The sequence below is a fragment of the Dermacentor variabilis genome, chromosome 2 (assembly GCF_050947875.1).
Source record: "Dermacentor variabilis isolate Ectoservices chromosome 2, ASM5094787v1, whole genome shotgun sequence".
Taxonomy (NCBI): domain Eukaryota; kingdom Metazoa; phylum Arthropoda; class Arachnida; order Ixodida; family Ixodidae; genus Dermacentor; species Dermacentor variabilis.
Window position 1 is genome coordinate 70,952,189 of NC_134569.1, and position 23,860 is coordinate 70,976,048.

The 23,860-nt window shown below is 46.0% G+C and overlaps 2 protein-coding genes across 2 annotated transcripts; both read left to right on the top strand.

Moving 5' to 3' along the window:
- Positions 1-924: 924 nt before the first annotated feature.
- Positions 925-6,196, top strand: LOC142570342 (uncharacterized). Its single transcript, XM_075678729.1, has 4 exons — positions 925-1,011; positions 2,330-2,707; positions 3,331-3,518; positions 5,948-6,196. Exons 2-4 carry the CDS (start codon positions 2,404-2,406, stop codon positions 6,194-6,196), a joined length of 741 nt encoding a protein of 246 aa, XP_075534844.1. The 5' UTR covers positions 925-1,011; positions 2,330-2,403.
- A 1,213-nt stretch (positions 6,197-7,409) lies between these two features.
- LOC142570877 (membrane metallo-endopeptidase-like 1) lies at positions 7,410-19,261 on the top strand. Its single transcript, XM_075679184.1, has 3 exons — positions 7,410-8,549; positions 9,795-9,938; positions 18,855-19,261. Exons 1-3 carry the CDS (start codon positions 7,423-7,425, stop codon positions 19,231-19,233), a joined length of 1,650 nt encoding a protein of 549 aa, XP_075535299.1. The 5' UTR covers positions 7,410-7,422; the 3' UTR covers positions 19,234-19,261.
- The last annotated feature ends 4,599 nt before the right edge of the window (positions 19,262-23,860 follow it).

Below are 23,860 nucleotides of genomic sequence, written 5' to 3' on the forward strand. Positions count from 1 at the left end.
GAACAAAGGAAGTTGACGTGTTTGAGCCCTTTTAAGTTGGAAGAAAAAGTTACGCCAAGATATTTGAACTCGGTGACGTAAGTCAACATCTTCTCATTATTACTATAGGCAAATAAGGCGAATTGTTCTTTCTAATAATTGCACTTTTCTTTTTTAGTTATATTTCCCTGAATTTTCTTTTGTTTCTTGCATGCGTGAGCCAGCACTCAGACTTTAGGATTGTTCCTGGGCACGGTAAATAAATGAATAATTCGTTGGTTCGTTATTATAATTCTTTCCGATGTGATTTCAGCTCCCGATGACTTCACGTCAGCAGCGTGCTCCAACAAATGACTTCGCAAATGCCCTTTTCACCAGTAAAACGTGTATCATAGCCAAACAAATATCTTTAAAAAAGTTTCCTTTCGGAAAAGAGAGGCAAGGAGCATATAAACAAGGCTACTTATACGAAGTCATGACACATGACGCGAAATAATATATACTTGAGGAAGAAAGTGCCCCACTATTTACGCGGGTAAACACAGCATGGCCGAGAATGTGGGATTGAAGGCTTTAATCAAGGTAATCTTATTCGAAAGAGGAACAAGCATATGTGCCTGTCACTAATCTCACGAGTAAGAATGAAACGAACTTTCTTGATCTTCGCTTTCTTAGGGAAGGTGGCGAGGATGGGGAGGGGGGGTTAATGTGAATTCCACAGAATTCACATTAACCCACAGAACGTTCTGTGGAATTCACATTCCGCAGAACGTACACAGACGACCGGGTGATGTTCAATAGAACTTTGTTTGATTCGCGTTAAATTCCACTGGACGGTGATAAAATTTCACAAAGAGCGAAGAGAAAGAGAATTAGAACGTGGTCGGGGTCCGTTCAGTCGCGCGCACTGCCACCGCGTGCCATTTCACGTTCTTGCTTCCCCGGGCCATTGGAGCTACCGGTGGTGCTGCTGCCGCAAGTGCGCGAAACGTTCCCTGCTGAAGCTGTCGTTGGCCCGTCGAGCTCACATAGGTGCGTACCTTGCTCGTAAGGCATTAACATTACCGAAGTTTACAGCTTGGAGGAAATAACGAGCGCGTAATTTTTCTAAAGCAACTTTGAAGACGCATCAGTATGCATTCGCTTTAACAGTTTCACTGCTCGGGTTGCACGAAATGTTCGCTTTCCTTTAGATATTATTCTAAAGCAAGCACAAACTCGCACTATCTGTTCGAACAGGAGAGAGAGAGAAATGTTAATGGCTTGAAAGGCGGTGAGGTCGGGCGAAAAGGTCTGCCGGAGGAGTACCTATGGTGCGCTACTCTACACTGGGGCAATATTAACGAAAAAGGGAGAGGGAAAAGGTGGCGGGTAAATATATGTGCGTGGTGGTAAAATAAGGCGATGAGTTCAGTGCGCGAAGTCGGCCGCCCACTGTCTACAGCTTTCGAACACTGAGTTAAACATTGGTTAAGCGTGTGCTTGCGAAAAGCTTTACAGGTATCGACAGCGCTCTGACCGCGTCAAGTCGATGTCTTTCCTTGTGTACTAGGACAATGGGTAGAATATGGGCACATAAACACTGGTGCACATTGATTGTGTATACAAACATCAACTGTGCGCTTTTCTTTCCCTAACCACGCTTGTAGAATGCTTTATTTATCCAGACATATTTTGGTATTTTTAGTGTCATTGACAATTAGCCGGCACGCTTGATATAGGTGAAAAGTCTGCCTAAACTAACTATATACGCCCCAGGCATGAACCTCCTACAAACACAACGCAGATTATTCTTTTTTGTGGTTCCTGGGTGTCCTAGGTATGCCATGTAGGCTCCTTCTCCGACGCAATCTGTTGACATTCTGCCCCTTTACTCACCGCGAGTAATTATTCCTCCTCATTTTATTTCATTCATAATTTTATGAAGTGTCCACCAGTGGCCTGTAATCTGCTCCCTCAGTTCTTAATATTAGGATTTCTTTGTTACTACAGCACTCCTATTGACCAACATTGCCTTTGGTTCACAGACCATTTATTTATTTATTTATTTATTTATTTATTTATTTATTTATTTATTTATTTATTTATTTATTTGTATTAGGTGTTTCTTTTTCGTGCATGTGCATCACTATGATCCGGGTGCACGGCTGCATAGATGCATGGCCTTGTCAGGCACCTTATGCCTTTTGGCAGGTCATTAAAGACAACTTTCCTTCTAAATTGTTTTGCACAAAAAAATAAATAGGATCAAGGAAACACTCCCTTTATGGTAATAATAACCAACCACAAGTACCGGTTTGCGGGTTTTTACTTCAAGGTCCATATAATGAGGACACCTTCTTCCTTGCAGTACGCCCAGTGCCAGCCTTTCCATATTGAAGTACAAAGTCCTACAGTTTGCGTTCGTCTCTTCTAATCGACGAAATGACTACTGACGAAGGAAGCATTCTTGCCAAGTCCGTTCAGACACCGACGAACGGCTCCGCAATCCTGACGAAGCAGACCGGTTCGGTGAAATCGAGGAAGTCCGCAACACCCAAAATTGAGAAAAGTGCCTCTCACCTCGAGCTCGCCTCAGACGGAGAGCCGGCACCCAAGACCACCACTCAGGGCGCGCGCCCCTTGAAGCCTGCAACCATAGTGCCTCCATCTGCGGACGCCGTGACCAGTGGCTTGACTAGCGGTCCCAAGGAAACCACGGGTGTCGGAGACAAGTCAAAGGTGCAGTGTAAGTTGTAAGTTACGGTGCTATTTTAGGCCACTATACTGCTGCCCTCGTTTACAAACGGGTTGGGGCTCTAATTAGGCGCCGGCTTGCAGTCATGCGCTGTCCTCGACAGGCGCTTGTGTTGAGAACGGCAGACAAGCTAGCTTGTTTCTTACCTATATAGTGAGCAGGTCACGCAGTGAGAGACAGATTCATTTGCCTTTCTGCATTGGGACGTATGTCATAGAACGGGCATGTGTCCGGTTGTTGCCCTCCGTGTCCCGCCTGCTGAGCTGTACACTTCAAAAATGTCCTCTCTCTAGTTCTCGTGGCGGCCGGAGCAGTGCCCGGAACCATTGTATTAAACATGCAAGTGCTCATCCAAAGTATATCGCAATAATTTATATCCGACTATAGTGGGCCCTCCCAGCAATGCTAAAGTCAAGGATGCACACACAACGCTCGACCTATCCAGATGTGATAAAAACTCATGGGATGCACCTATTGTGATGACAGCCTTCTTTCGGCTACTGTTGAATAGATAAGAGCGGCAGAGCAGCGGCGGGAGGCGTACAATTGTAAAAAGTGCAGGAGAATATGGCTAATCTAGACGCTCTTTTTTGTTCTTATTTTACGTCTTGCAGTCGACGAAAAAGACCAGCGAGGGTATGATAAGGCGCCAGCAGGTCCTGGTGCAATCGCTGGCGTGCTCATAGGCTTGTTCTGTTCACTCGTTGGATTCGCCATGCTCGCTTTCGCCATGGCCATCTCGCGACGCGCGGAGGAAGTCGCCGACTTGTCAATGTCCTGCGAAACAGAGCAGTGTCACGAGGTACGTTCTGATAGGAACTCTCGCAATGCATTCATTCGACAAGTTCGGCACTGATGGCTTCGTAAGTATAGAGGGACACAAAGGAGGAAAGTAGTCCTGAATTACTGTATGACTCCTATGTATAGTTACAATCGTATGGCTTTTAGCAGGAACAAGGGCTGAACGAGCAGGACAAGAACAGACACGAGACCGGCGAAGGAGCCACGGTGAAACTTCGAAGATCATTCCATTTCGCTACCCGCCGCTGTGTATTTTATGAGACTGTATTCTGTTACAGTAAGAGATTACGTATCCCTGTTTGACGTTGAGAGCTCATTTATGAAGGATTGTATTACGAGAATCCTTCAGTGCTTCCTTTTATTGCACAGACGCATTGTAAATAAAGATCTTGAGCAATGTGTAAGTTTCCAATGAAATTAGCACATCGCACTCGAGCTTCTTGAACACCTCCTTGTAGCCTTACGGCCAATATTTCCCAGAGAATGCAATCTCAGAAAACCTTGGAACGTTTAGAATGTAGAGCTCATTGTATGATAGTTTCACAAATGTTCACGTGCGTAATTGCAATAAAAAGTGGTCACATCTTTTCAAGCACATTAACAAACGTTGGCGTCAGGGCACACTGACGTGATGAAGAAACCCGAAAGGGGAAGATATTAGGAGTCCCTTATTTCAGAGCCAAATAGGTTCCCATGGACGGCCCTGGCGCCAGCTTTGATCTATCCGCTGCCCCTTGAGTGTCCCAAGAGTGTTGCGCCGGCCACTTTATTTATTTATTTATTTATTTATTTATTTATTTATTTATTTATTTATTTATTTATTTACTTTTAATCGCCCGAAATAACGTTCTACAGAGGAGAGGGACAAGAACAAATATATGTGTTAGTGGCGGTCTTGAAATACTTGGAGTTACAAATGGCGGTGACGGAGGCAAGTAAATGATTTCAGCTTCCCGAAGATATAGGTATACATAGCTCTTAGTTAATTTTAGTGCGAAAAAGAAGTACTTATTTTTGGGATACGTACGGTGGAAGACGGAGCAACTGTTCTCTAAATATCTGATCGAAATAAGATATTCTATGATCGAGACGCAGTCGAGAACACTTTCAGCGTCTATGAAGGTCTATTAGGTCAATCGTTAGTTTCCCTTATGAAGCACTAGAATTACGCCTATAGTTAGACTAAACCGCGTGCTGCGATTCTGAATGGACTCCTAAAGGTTTGTTAGCATAATCTCAGCTACTCTCCTGAAGTCTCCGTTTACCGATATTATTATTTTTTTTTCAAGCTAAATGACGTCACTGCTATACATATGTGTACTGCCGCGAAGCTTGGTAGAGCACATGCGTTACAATGAAACGCATATAAGGCCTTTCCATGCAGGCGTGCGCTGCCTGAATCAACGCCAAACCAAGGGAATGGCAGGTGCGTGTCGTCTACGGCGACGCCCAAATCTCAGCAAAAAGTTGGCGTCGCCACTGTCACCGCGCGGCTTTATTCACCGTGTTTTGCCGGAACGGCTGCACATGGCGCCACCATTGCGTTGCAATGATATCGCGAGCTATCCCTGTGTGACCATAGACTAGGCCTTCGTCAATCGATATTGAGAACCAATCTCAAGACGCCCATTGAGATAACACCAAAACTTCGCTGCCGGGGGAAGATAAAGTGTAGCGAAAATCTACAAGACGAAGTAGTAATGTGAGCTTGTTGGCATGGCATCATGATCTGAGATTTTTTTTTTAGTGCGAATGAGTCAGGACGCAAGAAAACACACAGGGCACAAATATAGCTCCATGTGGGTCCTGTGTGCCTTCTTGTGTTGAGTCTCACGCGCTAAAAGCAAAAGAAATCGTATCAAGATCTACAAGACCATCCACTTCCTGTAAAGAGATTAACTCGTTCGAAACTGCCACACGTTCGTCCGGAAATGAGCAGGCCTAAGCTGGCCAGGTGCCGCCATGTCAAGTTTGACAAAATTTACGTTGTATCCGTGAAAGAGAAGTCTGCGGGAGACCTCGACAAAACCGGCTACCGAGGTAAAAATGTTCATCAGGTGCGCTGTGTTTTTACGTATCGGCTTCAAAGAAATGGACTTGTCACTGTTCGAAATAATAGCGAATGAATGGTACCGTCTGTGGCAGAGGCATTCCTTTGCCCAGTGTTCAGCCTAGCGAAGGTGTTCTGAGGTGTCTCTGGAAGTATTGTAAGATGACCGAAAGCAATATTTTCCGATGGTTCACTCACACGAAAAGAACGACAACTTGTCGGGTACATGGCGCAAACATGTGCTATATGAATTTTTGTCTTTGATGTAAAAGAGCGTCGGTAACACGTTGTATGCGGACGGTGCTGGACAGTTTGAGTGGTGTTACAGTGTACTACCTATTATACATAGTTTGCACGTCTGTCACCTACGCTGTACGCAGGCGCTCAAGCTGCTCGACACGTCTGGGAACTTGACAGTGGACCCATGTCACAACTTCTATGACTACGTTTGCTACCGATGGACGCAGAACGGCAGTTTCATGGAAGACATCATGAGGGATTTTTATTCCCTCCTAGACAGCATTATCATGCCAGGCGAACTACCTTACCCGGACGCCTACGGATCGCACATTTTCTTCCACACATACAGGCAAGCATCTGCTATGGGGATACTGTCACACACTAATTAACTTCCACGCACATAAGTTTAAGAAACTAGGGCTTACTAGAAAGAGTGAATCACTAACTAGCGCCCTAGTTTTCAGAACGCTTTGAGGTGACTGCAACTTGCAGAATTTCGTCGTATGCATACACCTTGCTCATTAAACGATTCAATTTAGTTCATTCCAAGTTACTCTTTTCTGATAATAACTTTTGAATAAGAAAATACGCTCGCTTGGAGCGCATGTGTGTGGTACCTTAAGTCCACTGCTACATCAATGTATAATTTGCTATAGATTTTCCCGACAATTCAAATGAGCAAGTCATTGAAAGAGACAACAACCATTAACAAGTTATCTTCAACAGAAGGAAGGACACAGCCACGTTTACTCGACTGGCCGACTTTAACGACCACTACGCACGACATAAGTTCTACCCCTATGCAATGAGATGCATCTTCAAGGGCGAGTGAGATTCCATATAGACAGAAACCTGACAACTATAGGCATGGAGATAAGGGCAAATTGACAGGGTGAAACTCCGTCTTTATGTCGTAATTGGCATGTTTGCAAAGTACGTGAAATGACCGTAAAATATGCGTTTGCAAGACTACGTGCACACTGTCAAGATGAATAAAAAAGGATAAATTAAGAATCTGAATAGCAAAACGACTCGTAATCGCTTAGGTTGCGCCTCATCGTTCTCCTGTAGTTGCTATGTAATAACTATTCTCGTTTGTTTGCCACATCTCTTATTTGCGTGCCTTCTGCCATGACGGGATCGAGCAGTAGGCTTCCATTATGAACAGTACAATGAAGCTTGTTTGAATGTCATGACACCCAAATAATTCAATTCTCAGTCGAAAGCATTGACATAATTGAGGAGTTCGTGCAGACAATCCTGGGAAACCTATGTGAAGATTTTTAGCTAACACCTAATGTCACTTCATGTTGCATAAGGGACTTGGTGCCTATCGCTTATAGAATGTATAAATTTGGCCGGAGTAACTCTGCGCATAAAAGCGATGAAAGTCTTTAGCATAGTTAGCCATATGTAGTCAGGCATAAAGACAGGTGAACTGCGCCCTTGATAATTGCTTCCACAACGCACTCTTCCGCCATACGGGACCTGATAATGGATCGCAGAATCGCAACCTTAACGTTGCGTTAAATATATATACTACATCTGTCAAATGTATTCTGCGTGGATGTTCCGTTTAAACTTTGCTTTTTTTTTCAGGGCTTGCACTAGCTTTATGAACAGCAGTCAAGACACTGAGGCTCTGACATCCGTTCTTCCACGTCTGCAGAAGTACGCCAGCAGCCTGCACAACCTATCTCAGCGTGATCTGATTACGGCCATAGCGACACTGTCGGCAGTGAACGGCATCGACGTCCTCTTTGGCGTCGAGCTAGAATTATACGCGAAAAGCACGTACCCTGCCCTTTCGAGCGGACGCTCAATTAGAAAAGCATTCGAAGGCCTTCCCAATTTCGAAAGTCACCTGGAGGAGGCTCTCTCAAAAATGGCTACAAACGCACCCACGAAAAACTTGGTCGGTGACATCCTTAAACTTGACGACGTCGTGAACGCTGCCTTTGAAAACGACTCTGACACGAGACTGCTTAACATGAGCACGATCACCGAGGTAGCTCGTGTATTGGGGCAAGAAGATTGGTCATCTCTCTTTCAGAAGTACCTACGTGTGTCCCGCGCCGAGCGGCTCCTCTGTACCGGCCATAACCAGGCAGAGAGCATCCTGAGAGCCATAGGTAGTAATACAGCGAGCGAGACAGTGCGAGCCTATCTGTCATTGCAGGTAGCCGCGGAGGTGCTTGCTCTTCACTTCAAGAGTAGACTCTCGAGCGTGGACAGAACCGAGCTGGAAACTCGCGAGACCTGCCTGAAGACAGCGTGTCGCGTCGCCAGTCACGCCTGCTCGTACCAAGTCAGCCGCTTTCTGGGCCTGCCCCCTATCGCCGAAGGAGACGTGCAAGCGCTGCTCGACGCGGTCGTCGACGCGTTCGCCAAGAACCAGGGCTTGGTCCCGTGGATCGACAGCCGCCGTTGGGTCACACTGATAGCGACGTTCAGGAACACCACAGTGACGCTTCCTCATCGGCTTGTCAGACTGCTCAGTGACCGCAGCACGCCAGTCTACCCCAACATTAGCGAGTGGTCCAGTGACTTCCTGAACGAGCACCTGACCTTGATGGGGGATCACAAGGTGGCGTCCATAACCTACCCGCTGCCTGTTGGTATGAAACTGCTGGCCGAGCGGCAAATCGAAGGTGCCTTCACTTTCAGCGAGCTGCTCAACAGTATCGTTGTTTCGGGTGCTCTCATGAGCGCCCCGGTACTGTACTCCGCAACGATGCCAAGGTGTGTTTCTCTTGCATATCTCAAGTATCGCATGCGTTATGTTGCTAAAGTGGCAGAAATGTCATTTGGCAATGTATGCGCCTCTCTTAATTTCTGCTTCCGTAGATGTTGCATTCAATTATTCAATGCCATATAACAACCAAGGCAACTTTATATTTTAGTGCCAGTCTGACTGTGGAGTCTATCACTGAACGCTGTGTTCGAGGGTTTCATTTTAAGCACTCGGGATATTCATCGTATATACTACTAGGTGAAAGCACATAGTCGTGAGACCTCTATGCTATTTATTATGGTATGGTCGCGCAAGACAACACAAGAGGGCGATCGTACTCGTAATGTGTCACTATACCAACTATCCCTGTTTCTAGCCCTATTTAATAAGCTGTTAAGCTGTTAAACGCACACGCTAGTCATACTGAAGTTGAATCGCTGGTACGCAATGACATTTTTACACATTGTTACCCGAAATACATAAATTCATTAAGCTATTATAGGCGGTATCTCAGTATAAAAAACGAGAAAAGGCTTTTTTTTTTTGCTCAACTGTGAGTATACTCCGGCAGACAGTAACTGAAGTTTAGCCTAACCACAATTACCTTGCCCGTCAATGAGGATATCATCATCGTAAGAACAAATTATATTGTAATTGGTCGCTATGAAAGAAGTAGCATACTAAGGTAACTCGCAGTTTCCCAATGTATTATTCGGCTTCACATGTTCCTGGATTTTACTGGCCTCCGGTGGAGCACTCGGCTAATTAATGCGCATCCAGAATACAGAATGCCGAAAAAATTAAGAGAAAAATGACATATCGCGTTTATGAAAACGGGAATAAATATTGAGAAAACAAACAAGAGCAAATTTCGCTGTGTGTTTACATTTCAGGTCTCATTTCGGTTTGTCAGTTACTGATAGTATATGACTTGTGCATGAAAAGGAGGTAAGGCAATTGAAGAAAGTTGTGCACTGCTGCGATTTATTGCACAGTGACGTTGGCTGATAGCAGTGTAACAGTGTTGCTTGCATTCGGTAAAGCTTTGATGACTGCAATAGGCCGTACAAATTGCAAAGACCACTTTCAAACGTCGACTGCTGGGTGGGCATGATGAGAATTTTTCTGGGCATAACAATAACGAATAGATGGACTACGTCGGGGATATGATATCTTTACATCACAAAGGATTTGCCACAGGAGCTGCTTTAAGAAACTTAGAGAGCCTAACTCTATGTTCCTTGTGTCCCCAGAGAATTCAACTTCGGAACGATCGGTTCCCTTCTGGCCCGTGAGATCGCGCACGTCATCACTCCCGCCAGCAGTAAAGAATGGTGGGACGGGCGTTCGCAAGAAGGCTTCCGAGAAGGCACCGAGTGTCTTCGCCAACTTCATAGGCAAGCTTCTATCCTCATACGTTTACGTATTCATTACTAATCATTTAAGGTATGCTGTTTAAGGTATGGCGCCAAGTTCAAAACAAAATGTTTTCTAAAAAAAACTAGTGGTTTTGTCGAATAGATGTGGGATTCATTGAAGAACGTTTTGCGGCGAAAGTATGTTCTGGCGCTCTCTCTTTAATTTTTTCAAAGGATATAGCGAAACTTGTAACATCCCCCAGTGTTTGTGAAACTGAAAGGGCCCGACTGATCTGTAGCATAAAGATGTTCGAATTGTGCAGTATTTTTGTTTTCTTTGAACTTTTATACAAAGCTCAAAAGTAACATGGATTCAAGAGCATTTAGTTAATGTTTGCCACTGTGATAAACAAACTTTAACAAAGTGGACGCACTGCATTTAAAACTTGTAACTTACACTATGCTGGCTTTCTGTGCGGTAAATAAATAGCAAGTTGCCTTTGTTTGTTGCGTATGCACTTTAGCTTTCTAGTTGATAGTAGCAGCTACAGTATGGTGAAGATCGAAGAGGGAAGCCGAGGGAAACGATAGTTTGCCGGGAATAAATACACGAAAGGCAACGTGCGTGAAAGACTCGGTGATACGAGTACTTCAGGAAGTGCGTTAAAACTCGGTAATTAATGTGGAAAGTGACTGCAGAAATCTGGGATAAAGGCCTACTCAGGCAGAAAACCGTTATATATCTTGACACTCTGTCAAACGTAGCCCTGAATGAGTGTTTCCATAGCACAAGTTAACAAAGGGCAACCAATGACACACACGTGAATCTTCCCTTGCTGAAGTTTGCTGTATCTGATGGTCTCTGCTACTTCAGCAATGCCAAGAAAGGCACGCTTCATATGTTGAAGCCATTAAGAATAGAACATAACATCTACACTGTAAAAACGTGTCTTATAATTCACCGGCCACTTAATGTGAGGGCCTACCGCTGCTCTACTGATGCTTCAAAACAATCTATAAAATATCAGATGCCCCATAGGCAAAACTAGACGAAAACAAGAATCAGAAGACACGTTACAGATTTGTTGAATTTAACTCTACCAAATGTTTTTTTTTTTTGTGAGCGCTGCAGGCGCTACATATCATTTTTTGTTCATTTTCTTTCAGAACCGATTTTTTGTATTTATTTGGTACGCGTATAAGCATAAATATTTTCTAATAAATAATATTTATTAATTATTTGGACGATTAATTCTTACAGCGTTGGCTGTGCGATATACAGTATACAGTCCACCCTTAGAGGTAACACGCGAGCATGTGGCGGGCGGTCCGCGGAGTGCTAACCGCTGGCGAAATTTGGAAATGCGGAGCATGCGCCTAAATTCATAAGGGCGGTTCGTGCCCCCGCGTCGTCTGCTACTTCTCCGCCCCAGCGCTCGACGCGTGCCTGCGAACACTGACCATTCCAGTTTTTTTTTCTTTTCGCAGTGTGAAGCGACCGATACCAACCCTGCCTCCCGCTTGTTGAATAAGCGGACATTTTATGGTTGAAAGGGCAAGCTTAGTATTCAGGCTTCAATTGCCTTGCCTGCTATGAAAAGTGGCCAATTACTGCGAGCAGTATGAGAAAAATACGTGACTAGCTTATCGGTGAGCATTGACGCATGGTTGCGGAAGTGACAGCCTTCGTTATCAGTTTTGCAGAATTCCACAGTTAGGGGTTGTTCCACAAGCATTATTCGTGTAAATTTCCTCAGCTGAGAGAAGCATTTGGTTCTATATATTTTCACTGCACCGGTCTGCGTTTTCTTTTTTTTTTTTGCGTTTTACAAAGCATGGACGTGTGCCGACAGACGAGGTTTGAATTTGTGGCAAACTGTTCTTCTTCTTCAGGCGCGCCGCTAATTTTAGACATGAGGGAATAGTGGGGTGCGGCTTGAGAGGAGAGAGAGGAATTAGAAACGATAGAGTAAATCAAGTCATGGGACGTACAAATAAACCCCTGGCTCCATAGTTACTGGTAACCCGGACTACGAATGCGACGTTCAATGGATCCAACCCAACTCCAGACGACTTCTACTCCACTCCTGCCACCTCTACTCTCTACTTGCTACTCCCAAGCTAGCCTAGGGCTAAAGGTCCAGTCAGTGTTTGCAAATGTTATGTTGCCAAAGACGGAAATAAAATCAATGCATCAATGTATCAATGAATGAATGAATGAATGGATCAATAATACCTTCTATGGGTGGAACAGGACCTACAGCTACCATTACGCTACCATAGCTATGACTCTGGCAATTGTCTCGCAAATATGAGCTCCTGCTTTGAGTTTTCCGCTACAGGCCATGGCCGAGATACGCGGCATCCTCGTCCAGCCAACAGAAAATGCCATATACCTCAATCAAAGAGCCTCTTCTTTGCCGTCTCGTCCCGCCTGCGCATCGGCGTATTCAGCAGCTCCTGAACAATGAAGAACTCAGTGACCGACGTCCAGCTCGGTTTTTACGTCACCTGCGACACCTTATTGGTGACCAACTAGACTCCTTACCTGAGTTGTTTCTACAGCGGCTTCCAGTCAACGAACGCATGGCTCTCGTCACCGCTCAGCATAAGCCCTTGTCAGAACTCATCGAACTAGCCGACGATATCATGGACGTCGCTCCAGCAGTCAGTCATAAGTGCTGTCCTTACCTCTCCACTGCCTCAACTGGATTCCCTTCGGGAAGCAGTAAAAGAGATCGCGTCTCAAGTCGCCGACTTGCGTCAGCAATTGCGCAACGCTCGCAACTCAAACGGCCGACCCTACAGAACTCATCAGGCTCTCTCGCCGCCTTCCATTCAACGGCCGTTTCAACAACTTGCGCGAAGTTTTTCGTCACAGGCCCTGCGCTACTGCCACCGACGTTTTTACGCCGCGGCTTGTAGATGGGTGCCACCCTTTTACTGGCACGCGGGGAACACTCAGGCCAGTTGTCAATAACGGCGCCGGGCGATCGTGGCCTTACGCCAATCCGCCTTATTCATATAACCGACAAAACCACAGGGCTGCATTTGTTGGTAGACACTGGTGCGGCGGTGAGCATAATTCCTGCGTCCAAAACTGACCGACGTCTTCGCTTCGCGCAAAGTCAGTCCACATACAAGCTTTCAACTGTCATCGCAGCTTACGGACCGAAGTCTCTTACCCTCGATGTCGGTCTTAAGAGAAAATTCGCATGGCTATTTTAGATAGCAGACGTCTGCTATGCCCTCTTAGGGGCTGATTTCTTGAGCCATTTTCATCCGCTCGGGGACATTAGCCGCTGTCGCCTAGTGGATAACATCACAGGTCTGTCAGTCAACGGTTTTCTGTCACATGCTACTGCTCTCAACCCTACTTTTATCAAACTGCCTACATCACCGTATGCAGCTCTAGTCAACGAGTTTGCGGAGCTTACTACACAGTCTCCGATAGATAAAGCTCCTAAACACACTGTAACCCATTGTATTCTTACCACAGATTCCTCTGCCCTCTGCCCTAGATTCCTCTGCCCCGCTGCGACGATTCGTGAAGCCAACAATGCGCCCCTTCGGACTGCCCAATAGCGCCAATGAGGCTAGACACGTTTGGCGGATCGAGTATTGTTAGTTGGTTCGCTGTCGCCTTCAAGGACCAATTGGAGCAAGCAAGCTCCAGGAAGAGGCTGTTTTTTCGGCGTTCTCCCACGGACTCCGGTAATCGTCACGGTCGTAATCAACAACGTCCTTAGCGTGTATGAGTAGGACGACGGCACGGGCCAGCTACCACTTATTACACTCTTACAACTGGCTGATAAAGTCGAGACGGACTTGGCGTCGTGGTGCTGTGTGTGCGGTGTGTGCTTCGTTTTTGCTTCGGCTCTCAAGGCTTCATTTTTTTGGTCATTCAGTTTAGAACAGTAGGGAAGCTGGAGTTATAATTGTTAGCTAGGTTGTGTTTACCTATTTATGTTTAGCGAGCAGGATCATGGCAGTAAAGCATTAATCATGGATTCGAGAACACTTCTGAGAGACGAATTGCTGCTTGTCGGTGAGGAACTGGGTTTAGAAGTACATAAGGAAATGAAAAAAAATCGGAAATATTAAAGCTGATTTCCGACCAGGCCTGTGAGGAGGACATTGGAATTGGGCTAGAACTTTTTAGGAAAAGAGAGAAACGGGATAGAGAGGGAGAACATGACAGAGAGGAACACTAGTTAAGAAAAACGGAACTTAACGTTGAAAGTAGACGTTTGCAGTTGTGTCGAGCGAGTGAAGGGGCTCTGGAACAATCAAGTGAGCCAGAATGATAGACAGACTGTTAAAGCCATTTCAGGTCGGGAACGACATAGGGTTGTTCCTAGCCTTATGGTGGATGCTTCTTCGGAAGCCGTGGGAGCCGCTCTTCATTAGAGGATTGTTGTAATCGCACCGCTGGTAAGAGTTGTTGGGAACTCGGCGCTGACGCCCGTTGTTGCACCTGGGTCGCAAGCCCCAAGGGTAGCGTTGGCCTGGCGGCCTGGGGTACAACTGGAAGCATCCGAAGGTCCCGGCAAAGCATGAGTCGACTGGTAACAACAAAACAACTTGTTTATTCTAACATCGCAAAGAGTTGGCGGTCAGGTTGACCGAAGTAGAGAGACGGGAGAGCACGTTACTCAACAGAAGAAATCGGAGCCCTCTTTGGCGTCCGGGGGCAGCTGCTTTTATACTCTCGCAGTTGAGGGCAAGAAGGAACCCCTCTATAGACGAGCACGTGACGGTGCCGCTCGGGCACAATGGGATAAGGTGGCGCAGCCGTCGTGCCGGCGCCGTTCGGGCACAATGGGGAGGAGAAGGTGGCTCATACTGTCGTGTCGGCGCCGGTCGGGCACAATGGGGAGGAGAAGGTGGCTCATACTGTCGTGTCGGCGCCTGTCAGACCCCCTCGCTTCACAGTTGTTGGGAGCTCCTCTCCCCGGCTGCCGCGCTTCGACAAGCGTGGGCACCAATATGCACATACACTCACACACGCACGTGAAGACACGTGGCATCGGAACATGCCTGGACGCGCTTGGCGGGGAGGCGTAGCGGCGGCGCTGAACAGGCCAAAATGTCTGCCGCTTTGTTGCAGCCGCGCCGGCTAAACCGCGCGTCGTAGGCGAAACGTAACAGGATTAATAGTGCATGGGCCCCCTATCCTTCTTTTCCCGCAAGTTACGCTACACTGAACGCCGATAGAGTAATTTCGGACAGGAGATCCTCGCGCCCGACGTCTCAGTGAAGCATTCTTGGCACTTCGTCGTGTGGCTAGGTCTGGCCCCATATACCTTGTGTCCCAAAAATTTAATGAATAAAATTTCTCCTCCGCGTTTACTTTCATGTGTTGTTCTACACACACTTTATTTCATTGCACGCACGTGTTGGTGTAACAGAATAATTTTCATAAAGCTGCATGTCTAATTGATATCCAAATAATCAGAGCTATGGAGCTTCTGTGGACGTTGCTTCAATGAGCAAGAACCAAGTCGAGTTAAAACTGGCGGAAGAATGTAGCAAAAAATAAAACATTTTATTCTGCTTGCTGATTATCCAGTGAGCATCACGCAGAGGGGCGCCCAGATAGGTCGCACCGCGGGATTCTCCAGCGCATGCGCAGTTCAGGGGAGAAGTAGCAAATGAAGCGGGGCAGGCGCCACTCTTGCGGCTCCATGCGGATGCTCCGCGTTTACAAATCTAGCCGTCAGACAGCGCTACGCAGGCCGTCGGCCTAGAGTCACTGGAAATTTTTACGTCGGCCAGGCGCTCGCGTCTTCCCGCTAAGATTGGACCGTGCTGTACCTGCGAAAGTAAAAGTGCCCTATTTGGTATGGTTCCACGCTAAAGGAAGGTATACCTATCTGAATAGCAATGACAGATATATTTGTTATAACATCAGTACACTCTCAGGATTCCACAGATGTTGCTAGTTTTGGTTCATTGCAGAAAACAACGTGTTCTGATATGATCGTACGGGCTTATTTAGTGCGGGTCATATGGCATATCTGCTAGGGATGTGACAGGCAAAAAATGTTTTGTTGTGACGAGGTAAACTTGACGAGTGCTGGTGTGATGCCCACATTTGTTACCAATTTCTTAAATAACAAATAATCAAATTTTAAATGTTATATAACACTCCAATTTGTTTAGAAGAAACACGTTTTAGAAGACAGGGTAATAATTTGTATTGTTACTCTTCAACTAAAGCACTTCTTAACCTGGTGTCATACCTTAAGCAACTTATGCCCTTGTTACACTTCTGAGTGATTATGTTTAGCTGTCATGCTACTACTCGCACGTATATATATATATATATATATATATATATATATGTATATATATATATATATATATATATATATATATATATATATATATATATATATATATATAAAGTGTGTGTGTGTGTGTGCGTGCGTGCGTGCATGCAGGTTGTCCCACATAAGCAAAAGTTTTAAAACTTAACTCTCGGCCAGCAACATGTATTTGCACCGTCCTGCGATAAGAGCCGCATGCCCAGATACCTACACCAGGCATAACGCCCTGTCGCCTGCCAGTCGCACTGCAGCCGACCTTGTTCATCCATCACACGCTTGATAGTAGCACAATAACAGTACGCAATCGCCCCGTCACGTGGTATTGTTTCATATTTCGCGGGCTTTCTTTGGAACGCAGAAAAAAGGACTACGTGAGATATATCGTATTGGAAAGAATTTATTGAGAGGTTTCGAAATGTGCTCTACAACTTTGCGTATCACACTTGGGGTCTGCAGCCAATACCTAAAACGTTGATTAATTAAACAACTAATCCGTGAGTTGTTTAAGTATATATATATATATATATATATATATATATTACGTGCGAGTAGTAGCATGCCAGTTAATCGTATTCATTCACAAGCGTAACAAGGCTTGTAACATTACTTTTTAATTCCAATATTATTTTGTTTCCGGATGTCCTGGTCTGATGCAATGGTTCTGCCTGCGTTGCCACAAGCGTTTCTTTCTTAGGTATGGTGTAGAATCTCTTAAGCAAATAAAGGGCCGTACAGGTATTATTATTATTAGTCGTAGCATTAGTAGTAGTAATAGTCGAGGCCCTTAAAACCTCACACACAATCCTTGTCACTAGACATATTGCAGAAACTAGTGACAAATTATTTAGACATTTGCTTATTCAATAGTCAATACAGTATTCCATCCGACACTCAACGAAAGCTGAACGATATATTTTTGATACTATCTTACTAAAGAGAAAGACAATGAAACAAAGTATGGTGCGAAATCTGACTCATCGTTATAACATTCAGCCTGTCGGCGCCGTAGTTCGGTATCAAGTTTTGAAGGGGAAGCTTTGCGTTCAAAAGAGAAGTGATTACAGAAAATTCTGCTGGCGATAAACCAATGTCGCCTTAGCAGGCTGGAGTCATCGAGTGAAATTGAATATGAAAGAAAGGGCTCAAGGATAGGCCATCTCACTAGGTGTATGGGTACGGCAGCGACGATTTTTTATAGAACATCGAAGGAGGGGTGATCGCCTTTTCGCACTCCTTGCAATTTACGTGGAAGGCCTGAACGTATAAGGAACATTCGCACCCAGCCAGTCACGGTTCGCGCGACCATTTTGGCCGCGCACGTAACGGTCGCACATTTTTCTTTTTAATCTCACGCTCCTCGGTTGTTCAACTATGTTTTTCAACTCGCAAAACTGCTGACCGAATCAACCACCCGTCAAAGCAGCATGTCTGAAAAAGCGGGCGTTTATCTTACCCGGCGATAACGGTGCGAAAGGAGGCGCACTGCCACTTGCTGGTTTCTTACCGACCGCTGCCCGAGCGGCGACGCCGCGGCAGCACATTTGAAAGCGTTTGTAACAAATTTTTCATCCAAATGCATGACTAGAGTCTGTAAAAAAACCGAAATGAAAAGCAGCTAGAGGAAAGCATGTAAACGGTGGAGGACGCAAACTAAGTATTAAATTATTTACATTACGGGGTTTTAGGCGCCAAAACCACGATCTGAATATGAGGTACGCTGTAGTGGGAGACACGGGCATAATTTGAACCCCGTGCCCTCAATGCGAGTTACACGGGCGTTTCTGCATTTCACACCTGTCTACATGTGGGCGCCACGGCTGGGGCTGCATCAAGCGACCTCGAGCTTAGAAACGCAATGCCGAAGCCACTAAGCAACGACGGCGGGTGACTAAGTATGACTTGGCAGTGTTGATGGCGGGTATCATCGTCTGCCCTAGATGAACGCTGCGCAAGCAATGTCGCGCCTGCTCTTGTACTATGTATTTTCTTTTTAGCTGCCGAAACCCGAAACCACGAAACATTGTTCGTCCGAAGGAAAAGCCTGTGCAAGCGCGTGAGTGGCGCTGATCCTGAGACAATTCAAGACGGCGGACGGCAGGCCGCGGCTTCTGGTGCAAACGTCGGTTGTCGCGAGCCGCTCCTTAGTCGGCATTACAGTCTGTCACGTACTAGCGGGAGCGCACCGCTAGTGTATACGATGCCTGCGTGATCATCTTCATTAAGCCGTTGACAGCGCACAAGTATACTGCGAGTTCGTTGTGACCCAGAACTCGTACATGGTGTATCACATGATTGAGTGGTATATTGATTATTTAATTAATTAATTAGCAAATTGCGTTTAACGTCTCAAAGGAGCATTTAGCATTTCAGGGATCGTTGTGGATAGCTGTGGATTTACATTTGCAACCTGCGGTTATTTACGTGCCGCAAATTGAAAGAGCTCTGTTTCACCGTGACCCCACGAGGAGGAGGCCACCGCCGCAGGCAGTCGAACCCAGGACCTAGTTCTCAGTGGCAATACACCACATTTACAGCACCACCACGGTGAATGGCTGTGACACTAGGGCGAATATGTTTGCGAGTGCATAGTTCATAACTGACTACCACAAACTCTCTTGCACAGCTCTTTCAACGGAAACCATTCGGGTTGGAACGTTGCCACTGCATCGAAGCTGTTCGCTTGGACCATGGCGGCGAGGACGGCGATGGATGCGCTACTCAGCGGTGCTGGAGGAATCGGCGGCCCACCTTTGCCTGGCATGCATCCGCCTCAGACGAGTGCCGATGCCATGAGGGCGTTCTTCCGGCGCTTCTGCTTGTTGTCGTGTGGTCGCGACGAGCTGCACCTCTCAGCGCGCAGCCTCTGCATGATCCCGCTGATGGGGATGCCCGAGTTCGCGGGTGCCTTCCACTGCCCTCGAGGCACGGTCATGAACCCCAACGACAGCTGCGCTCTAAGGTTCCCTGAGCAGCGAGATTTGGAGCGTACTAGAAAATTTTGATGTGCTTAATAAATAATTTGAACGCGAATATGATGAGTTAGTACGGAGGGTGGTCTTCGGCTGGTTCGGTCATGGCCATCGCTGTGTACATCTAATGCTGTTGTGCGGGTCCCCGCAGTTGAGTGTAATACAGGTCTAATTTTTCGAGAGAGACATTTCCTGCAGGTACACGGTACGTACTATTTAATTTATTTTTAATATAGTATAGCACCGTCATAAAGCCGGCTAATCAGATTCAGCAAAATAATTTCTTTAACCAAGCATAAGAGATTTTTAAATTATTTCTTAATTTTATTGTAAGCACTTCATCCAACGAAATCTGCGCCTGTAGCCCACGGTATGGCCTCGTTATTTGCTGCGTGGAAAAGTGCGAAAATGACGCAAGGTACAGTTGCAGAGCGTTGAATGCCAGTTTTGCTTGCTGTGTCAAAATTTTTGGTTAGCCTGCAGGCTGCTGATTTCGCCGTTATTTCTCCTCCACCACGTCCTTGGTGGCCTCGACGATATCGTTCTGAATAGATCATCCCGGCGTTTAACACTAGGGAAGACGGGAGGCTGGTATAGTTGGAAGAGGGGTTCGCCACTGTCACTGCGGTGTCTGGACTCTCCTGCGATGTCCTTGCTGTAGTGTCGACCGGCGCTTCCTAAAGCGCATCACCACTGTGTTGCGGCAATGTACCGAAGTTGTAGCGCAGCTACGTGCGTTCGTTGTAAAGGAGAAAATGAGCCCTCGCGGACTCCTGTATTCTTCGTTGCACAGGCAATTCTGGTACCGTCATCTTCACTGTAAAGTCGTTCACGATACCCATGAAAGATAGGAATCCCGCATGAATATAATAATTTTTCGTTAAGCAGGTGATTTTCTTGAAGAGGCGTTCCGGATGGCCGAAGACGCCGCCAGAAAGCAAGGACTGGCCGCCGTCTGAGAAAGAGAGGGACTGGGGGTTTGTGTCCCAACTCCCGGACTGGACCCCATCAAGTACACAATAAATTTTTATCTCTCTTCAGTATACGCCGTTCTTTTTGCGTGCGGTTGGTTCGCAACCACTGAGAACTGGTTACACCTATACATTATCAGGGCCTTTCTGGTATTTCCTAATGGTTAGCTTTACTCCACGACTTGCCTAAGCGGTCTGCAGTGAGCAACTTCAGAAAATATTCGCTGAAAGAATATTTCGACGATAACTTATCATTTCAACTGACGTTGTTCACGCCTGCGAAGTTAGACCTTTAACGCTCTTTTAAAAGCTCCAGTTTTCCACGAGTCATTTGGTAAATATTTATGTTAAAATTTTCAATTACTAAATCTCTTACCTGCGTACCTATATTACAGGAAAACAGGAATGGCAGTACTTCATTTCTCGAGATCGAATTCCTCGCTGAAGTTGAAATATGAATTGCATATAAACAATGCACACCCTCATCCGTTCGACAACCTCAACACGAGAAGTAAGTATACGATGAAAACCAAAAAGAAATGCTGCAAAAACACCAGGGGCGCTACAACGTAAAGCTATTCCAACCTTCTCTATGCCAATTCTGCAATCAGCCCTCCATGATTGGTCAATAAATTTGCGGTCCACCCACACTTCGCCTGTCTCTCATGCGACGTCACGTAAATCGCGAAAACGCTCCATCTGATATGATATAGGCACACTGATTATGCATGATTATACCGAACGAAAGAAGAATAATTATTTCTGTTTCGACGCCTTTTTCGCCCTTAGCCCGCTGCTATTGGTCAAGCATTTGCGAGCTGTGCCCACTTCGCCTGTCTGTCACGCGACGTCACAATACCTCGAAAACTCATAGCGCCAAAGTGACGTGTACGCTTTAAAGACGCATTATTATGCAGAATAAAATTGAATTTTTTTCAGGATAGCCGGAGGCTGACCCGTTCCGAAAGGAATAGGAAATGGATGCCCGCCGTTTGCTCTGGCACTAGCTACTCGGAGTGGCCGCGGAGCATGGATTTATTTGCGTATAATACGCGTTTTTCCGCGGCCGTAATACGTTATCGAGCCCTTTCGGCACGCATGCGACATCACTTTGCCAACTCCTCTTTACTGCGGATCCGTTCTAGTCGCATTGTTAACGTTCCATTGCACGTCGCTCAGATTTTCTGCCCGCCACGGCAAGCTACGTAAGGGGTAGCAGATCAATCACAGACGCCGTCGCCACCCTCTTCATCCAGTTATCTACTTTCGCTGTGCTGGCTCGGCCACATCGAAACCCTCTGCACTTCAGCATGCTCCTTGCCTCTTGTCAGTCAATTCAATAAGAAAATCTGCTCCCCCAATGTAGGCAATGCTATTCTCTTTGAAAGCAAAAAAAAAAGCAAAAAGTTTGACCTCCTATAAACGAGGAGCGCGCTTTATTGGCCTTCTCAAACAACGCTGCGGGTTACCACCTGATGCTTGCGTAGGTGGTTACGCAAATTTTACGTTAGAAGATTGGAATAAAAACAGATTGGAATAGCTTTACCTTATGCGGCCCCAGTACACTGAAAATAATCATTTAACTGAGGTACAAATCAGTCGGATAAAACGTAGCGTCGCCCTTCTCATTAAGTAATTTGTGACAGCTTGATCCACCACGATGATTCATAATATATATGTCACTGTGCTGCTGAGCATTAAGTCATAGGTTCGATTACCGGTTGCGGCAGCCACATTGCTATAGAGGAGAAATGCAATAAAATTCACGCACCGCTCTTTGGGTACATGTTAGTGAACACCAGCTTGACAAAGTAATTCGAGAGATTTTCGCAGTCGTATGCCTCATAGCCCATATGTTACGTTGGGACAATATCAGCCGCAGTTCTTATCTTAAAATAAAGTGCCCTTTTTATTCGGAGAGCAGTTACGAGATAAAAACGAGGCTCTCTCCATTCGGCTTTGCCGATGCGTTTACCTTCATTGAGATGCCACCACCATCACCGACCGCCATGCGACCTCGTTACCCTTAGTCTTAGCATAACCACATGGCGACTAAAAAAAATGATTTCCATATTGGGCACTCGGTTCACACTCTTATCACTGTGGCAACGCGCAATGCAGAAGCTGACGTGCTTACCACGCAACTTTTGTGTGACTTTCAAGCCCGGCTTGAAACTTCAAGCGTGCGCAATAGTAGTGCTCTCTCTCTGTTCCTTTCTTTCTTCTTCTTTAGCCTTCTTTTCCTTTTCTCCTCACTTCGCTGTTTGTATGTTTCTGGCCGCTAATGGCCAACTTGCGACATTAGATGTCACTAGTTGCAAATGTAAATATATTAAATAAATATGTTTATTGGATAAACTTCACTGATGGTTGGAAAAACTTATACAGGAAGATCGCCTGCCCTTGCTATCCTGTAAGCTTTTACCCAGGTTAACTAAATACATGCACTGCACCTACATATTAGTTCAACGTGGTATTCTACAGCAAAGCTGTTAGCCTCTAGTTGGTCGGGAATTTTCGTGTCCGCGTGCGCGGTTTTTCTCACAAAAAACAAAGGCCAGCTGGAAGGCTATATGTTTGAGCTTCCGCGTAACACAACTATGTTTTTCGTTTATTCGAATTACAATCCGATATCTGCAGGTTGTGCGTAAGTCGTATTCTACGAATTTTCTGACGCATCTTAAGGAAATTCAGTTACATCAATAAAGCAGTCGCGCTAGGCGGAGGGCCTGCATGAATGAGGATGCATGCTATGCTATTGCAACGACTCCGCCGCCTATTCGAATAACAGACTGAAGTTATCATATCTGCAGCTTCTGGCTAAGTCGTACTTTTCGCATTTTACTTTGAGAAATTCCATTATTTCAATAACCCGCTTGCCCTTGGCGGAGGGCCTAAAAGAATGAGGATGCACGCTACACTTCCGGACACGTGCGTGCGGCCGTCACGTACGTGGCTTCGGGTTACGCAGCTTCGCTGCATATTCGCTTTCACAGGGTGGAATGGAGGCGCATTCCTTTAGTTTCCGCGAGTGCAATTTTTTGGCGTTTTCTGGGTTTCCTAGGATTTACTTCCGGGGGGAATAAAAGTGGGCAAGGTCAGGTCGAAATACCGTAGATAACACAGAAAAATTTCCGAACGCCCTACGGCCCTACCGAGCCACGAAAGTGCTGTAAAAGCCTTACTGTAAGTATAATCACCCTGCGGTTGGCAACACAGAGCTTCTCTCCCCCCCCCCCCCCCCCCCCGCCCCGCTCACCTTATGTCAAAGAAAAGCTCCACTTCATTAGCCATGCACCACTACCCGAGATTGAGCTTATGCCTCTGCAGCAATGTTAATTGGAATCAGCGCGCCCTAACCAGTCGGCTAACGCACAACATGCGTGCTTGAAAATCTGTCCGGGGTGCGTCGCGCCACGCAGACTCTGATAGTAGCGGCATCTGTGAATGTATTTGTTGGGACTCCACAACAGGCAATATGGTAGCGGTCGAAGACATGTTTGCCGCTTCGCAGAGAAGCTGTTTTATTGAACATGACGATGTCCGTTGTGTTCGGCTACTGCTGCAGTAAACGTGCTCACAGCCCGATCCTATAAAATAACTGAGATCTGACGATCTTTCTATTTCCTTCTTCTGCGCGTTTCCTCGACGGACCAGCTTTAAGAAAAGCTTCCAGGCTACATTTCTCG

Coding starts and splice junctions, on each gene's coding strand:
- LOC142570877 (XM_075679184.1), top strand. CDS start 7,423: ATGAACAGCAGTCAAGACACTGAGGCTCTGACATCCGTTCTTCCACGT. Junction 8,550..9,794: donor TACTCCGCAACGATGCCAAG/GTGTGTTTCTCT, acceptor TTGTGTCCCCAG/AGAATTCAACTTCGGAACGA. Junction 9,939..18,854: donor TGTCTTCGCCAACTTCATAG/GCAAGCTTCTAT, acceptor TCTCTTGCACAG/CTCTTTCAACGGAAACCATT.
- LOC142570342 (XM_075678729.1), top strand. CDS start 2,404: ATGACTACTGACGAAGGAAGCATTCTTGCCAAGTCCGTTCAGACACCG. Junction 2,708..3,330: donor AGACAAGTCAAAGGTGCAGT/GTAAGTTGTAAG, acceptor TACGTCTTGCAG/TCGACGAAAAAGACCAGCGA. Junction 3,519..5,947: donor AAACAGAGCAGTGTCACGAG/GTACGTTCTGAT, acceptor CGCTGTACGCAG/GCGCTCAAGCTGCTCGACAC.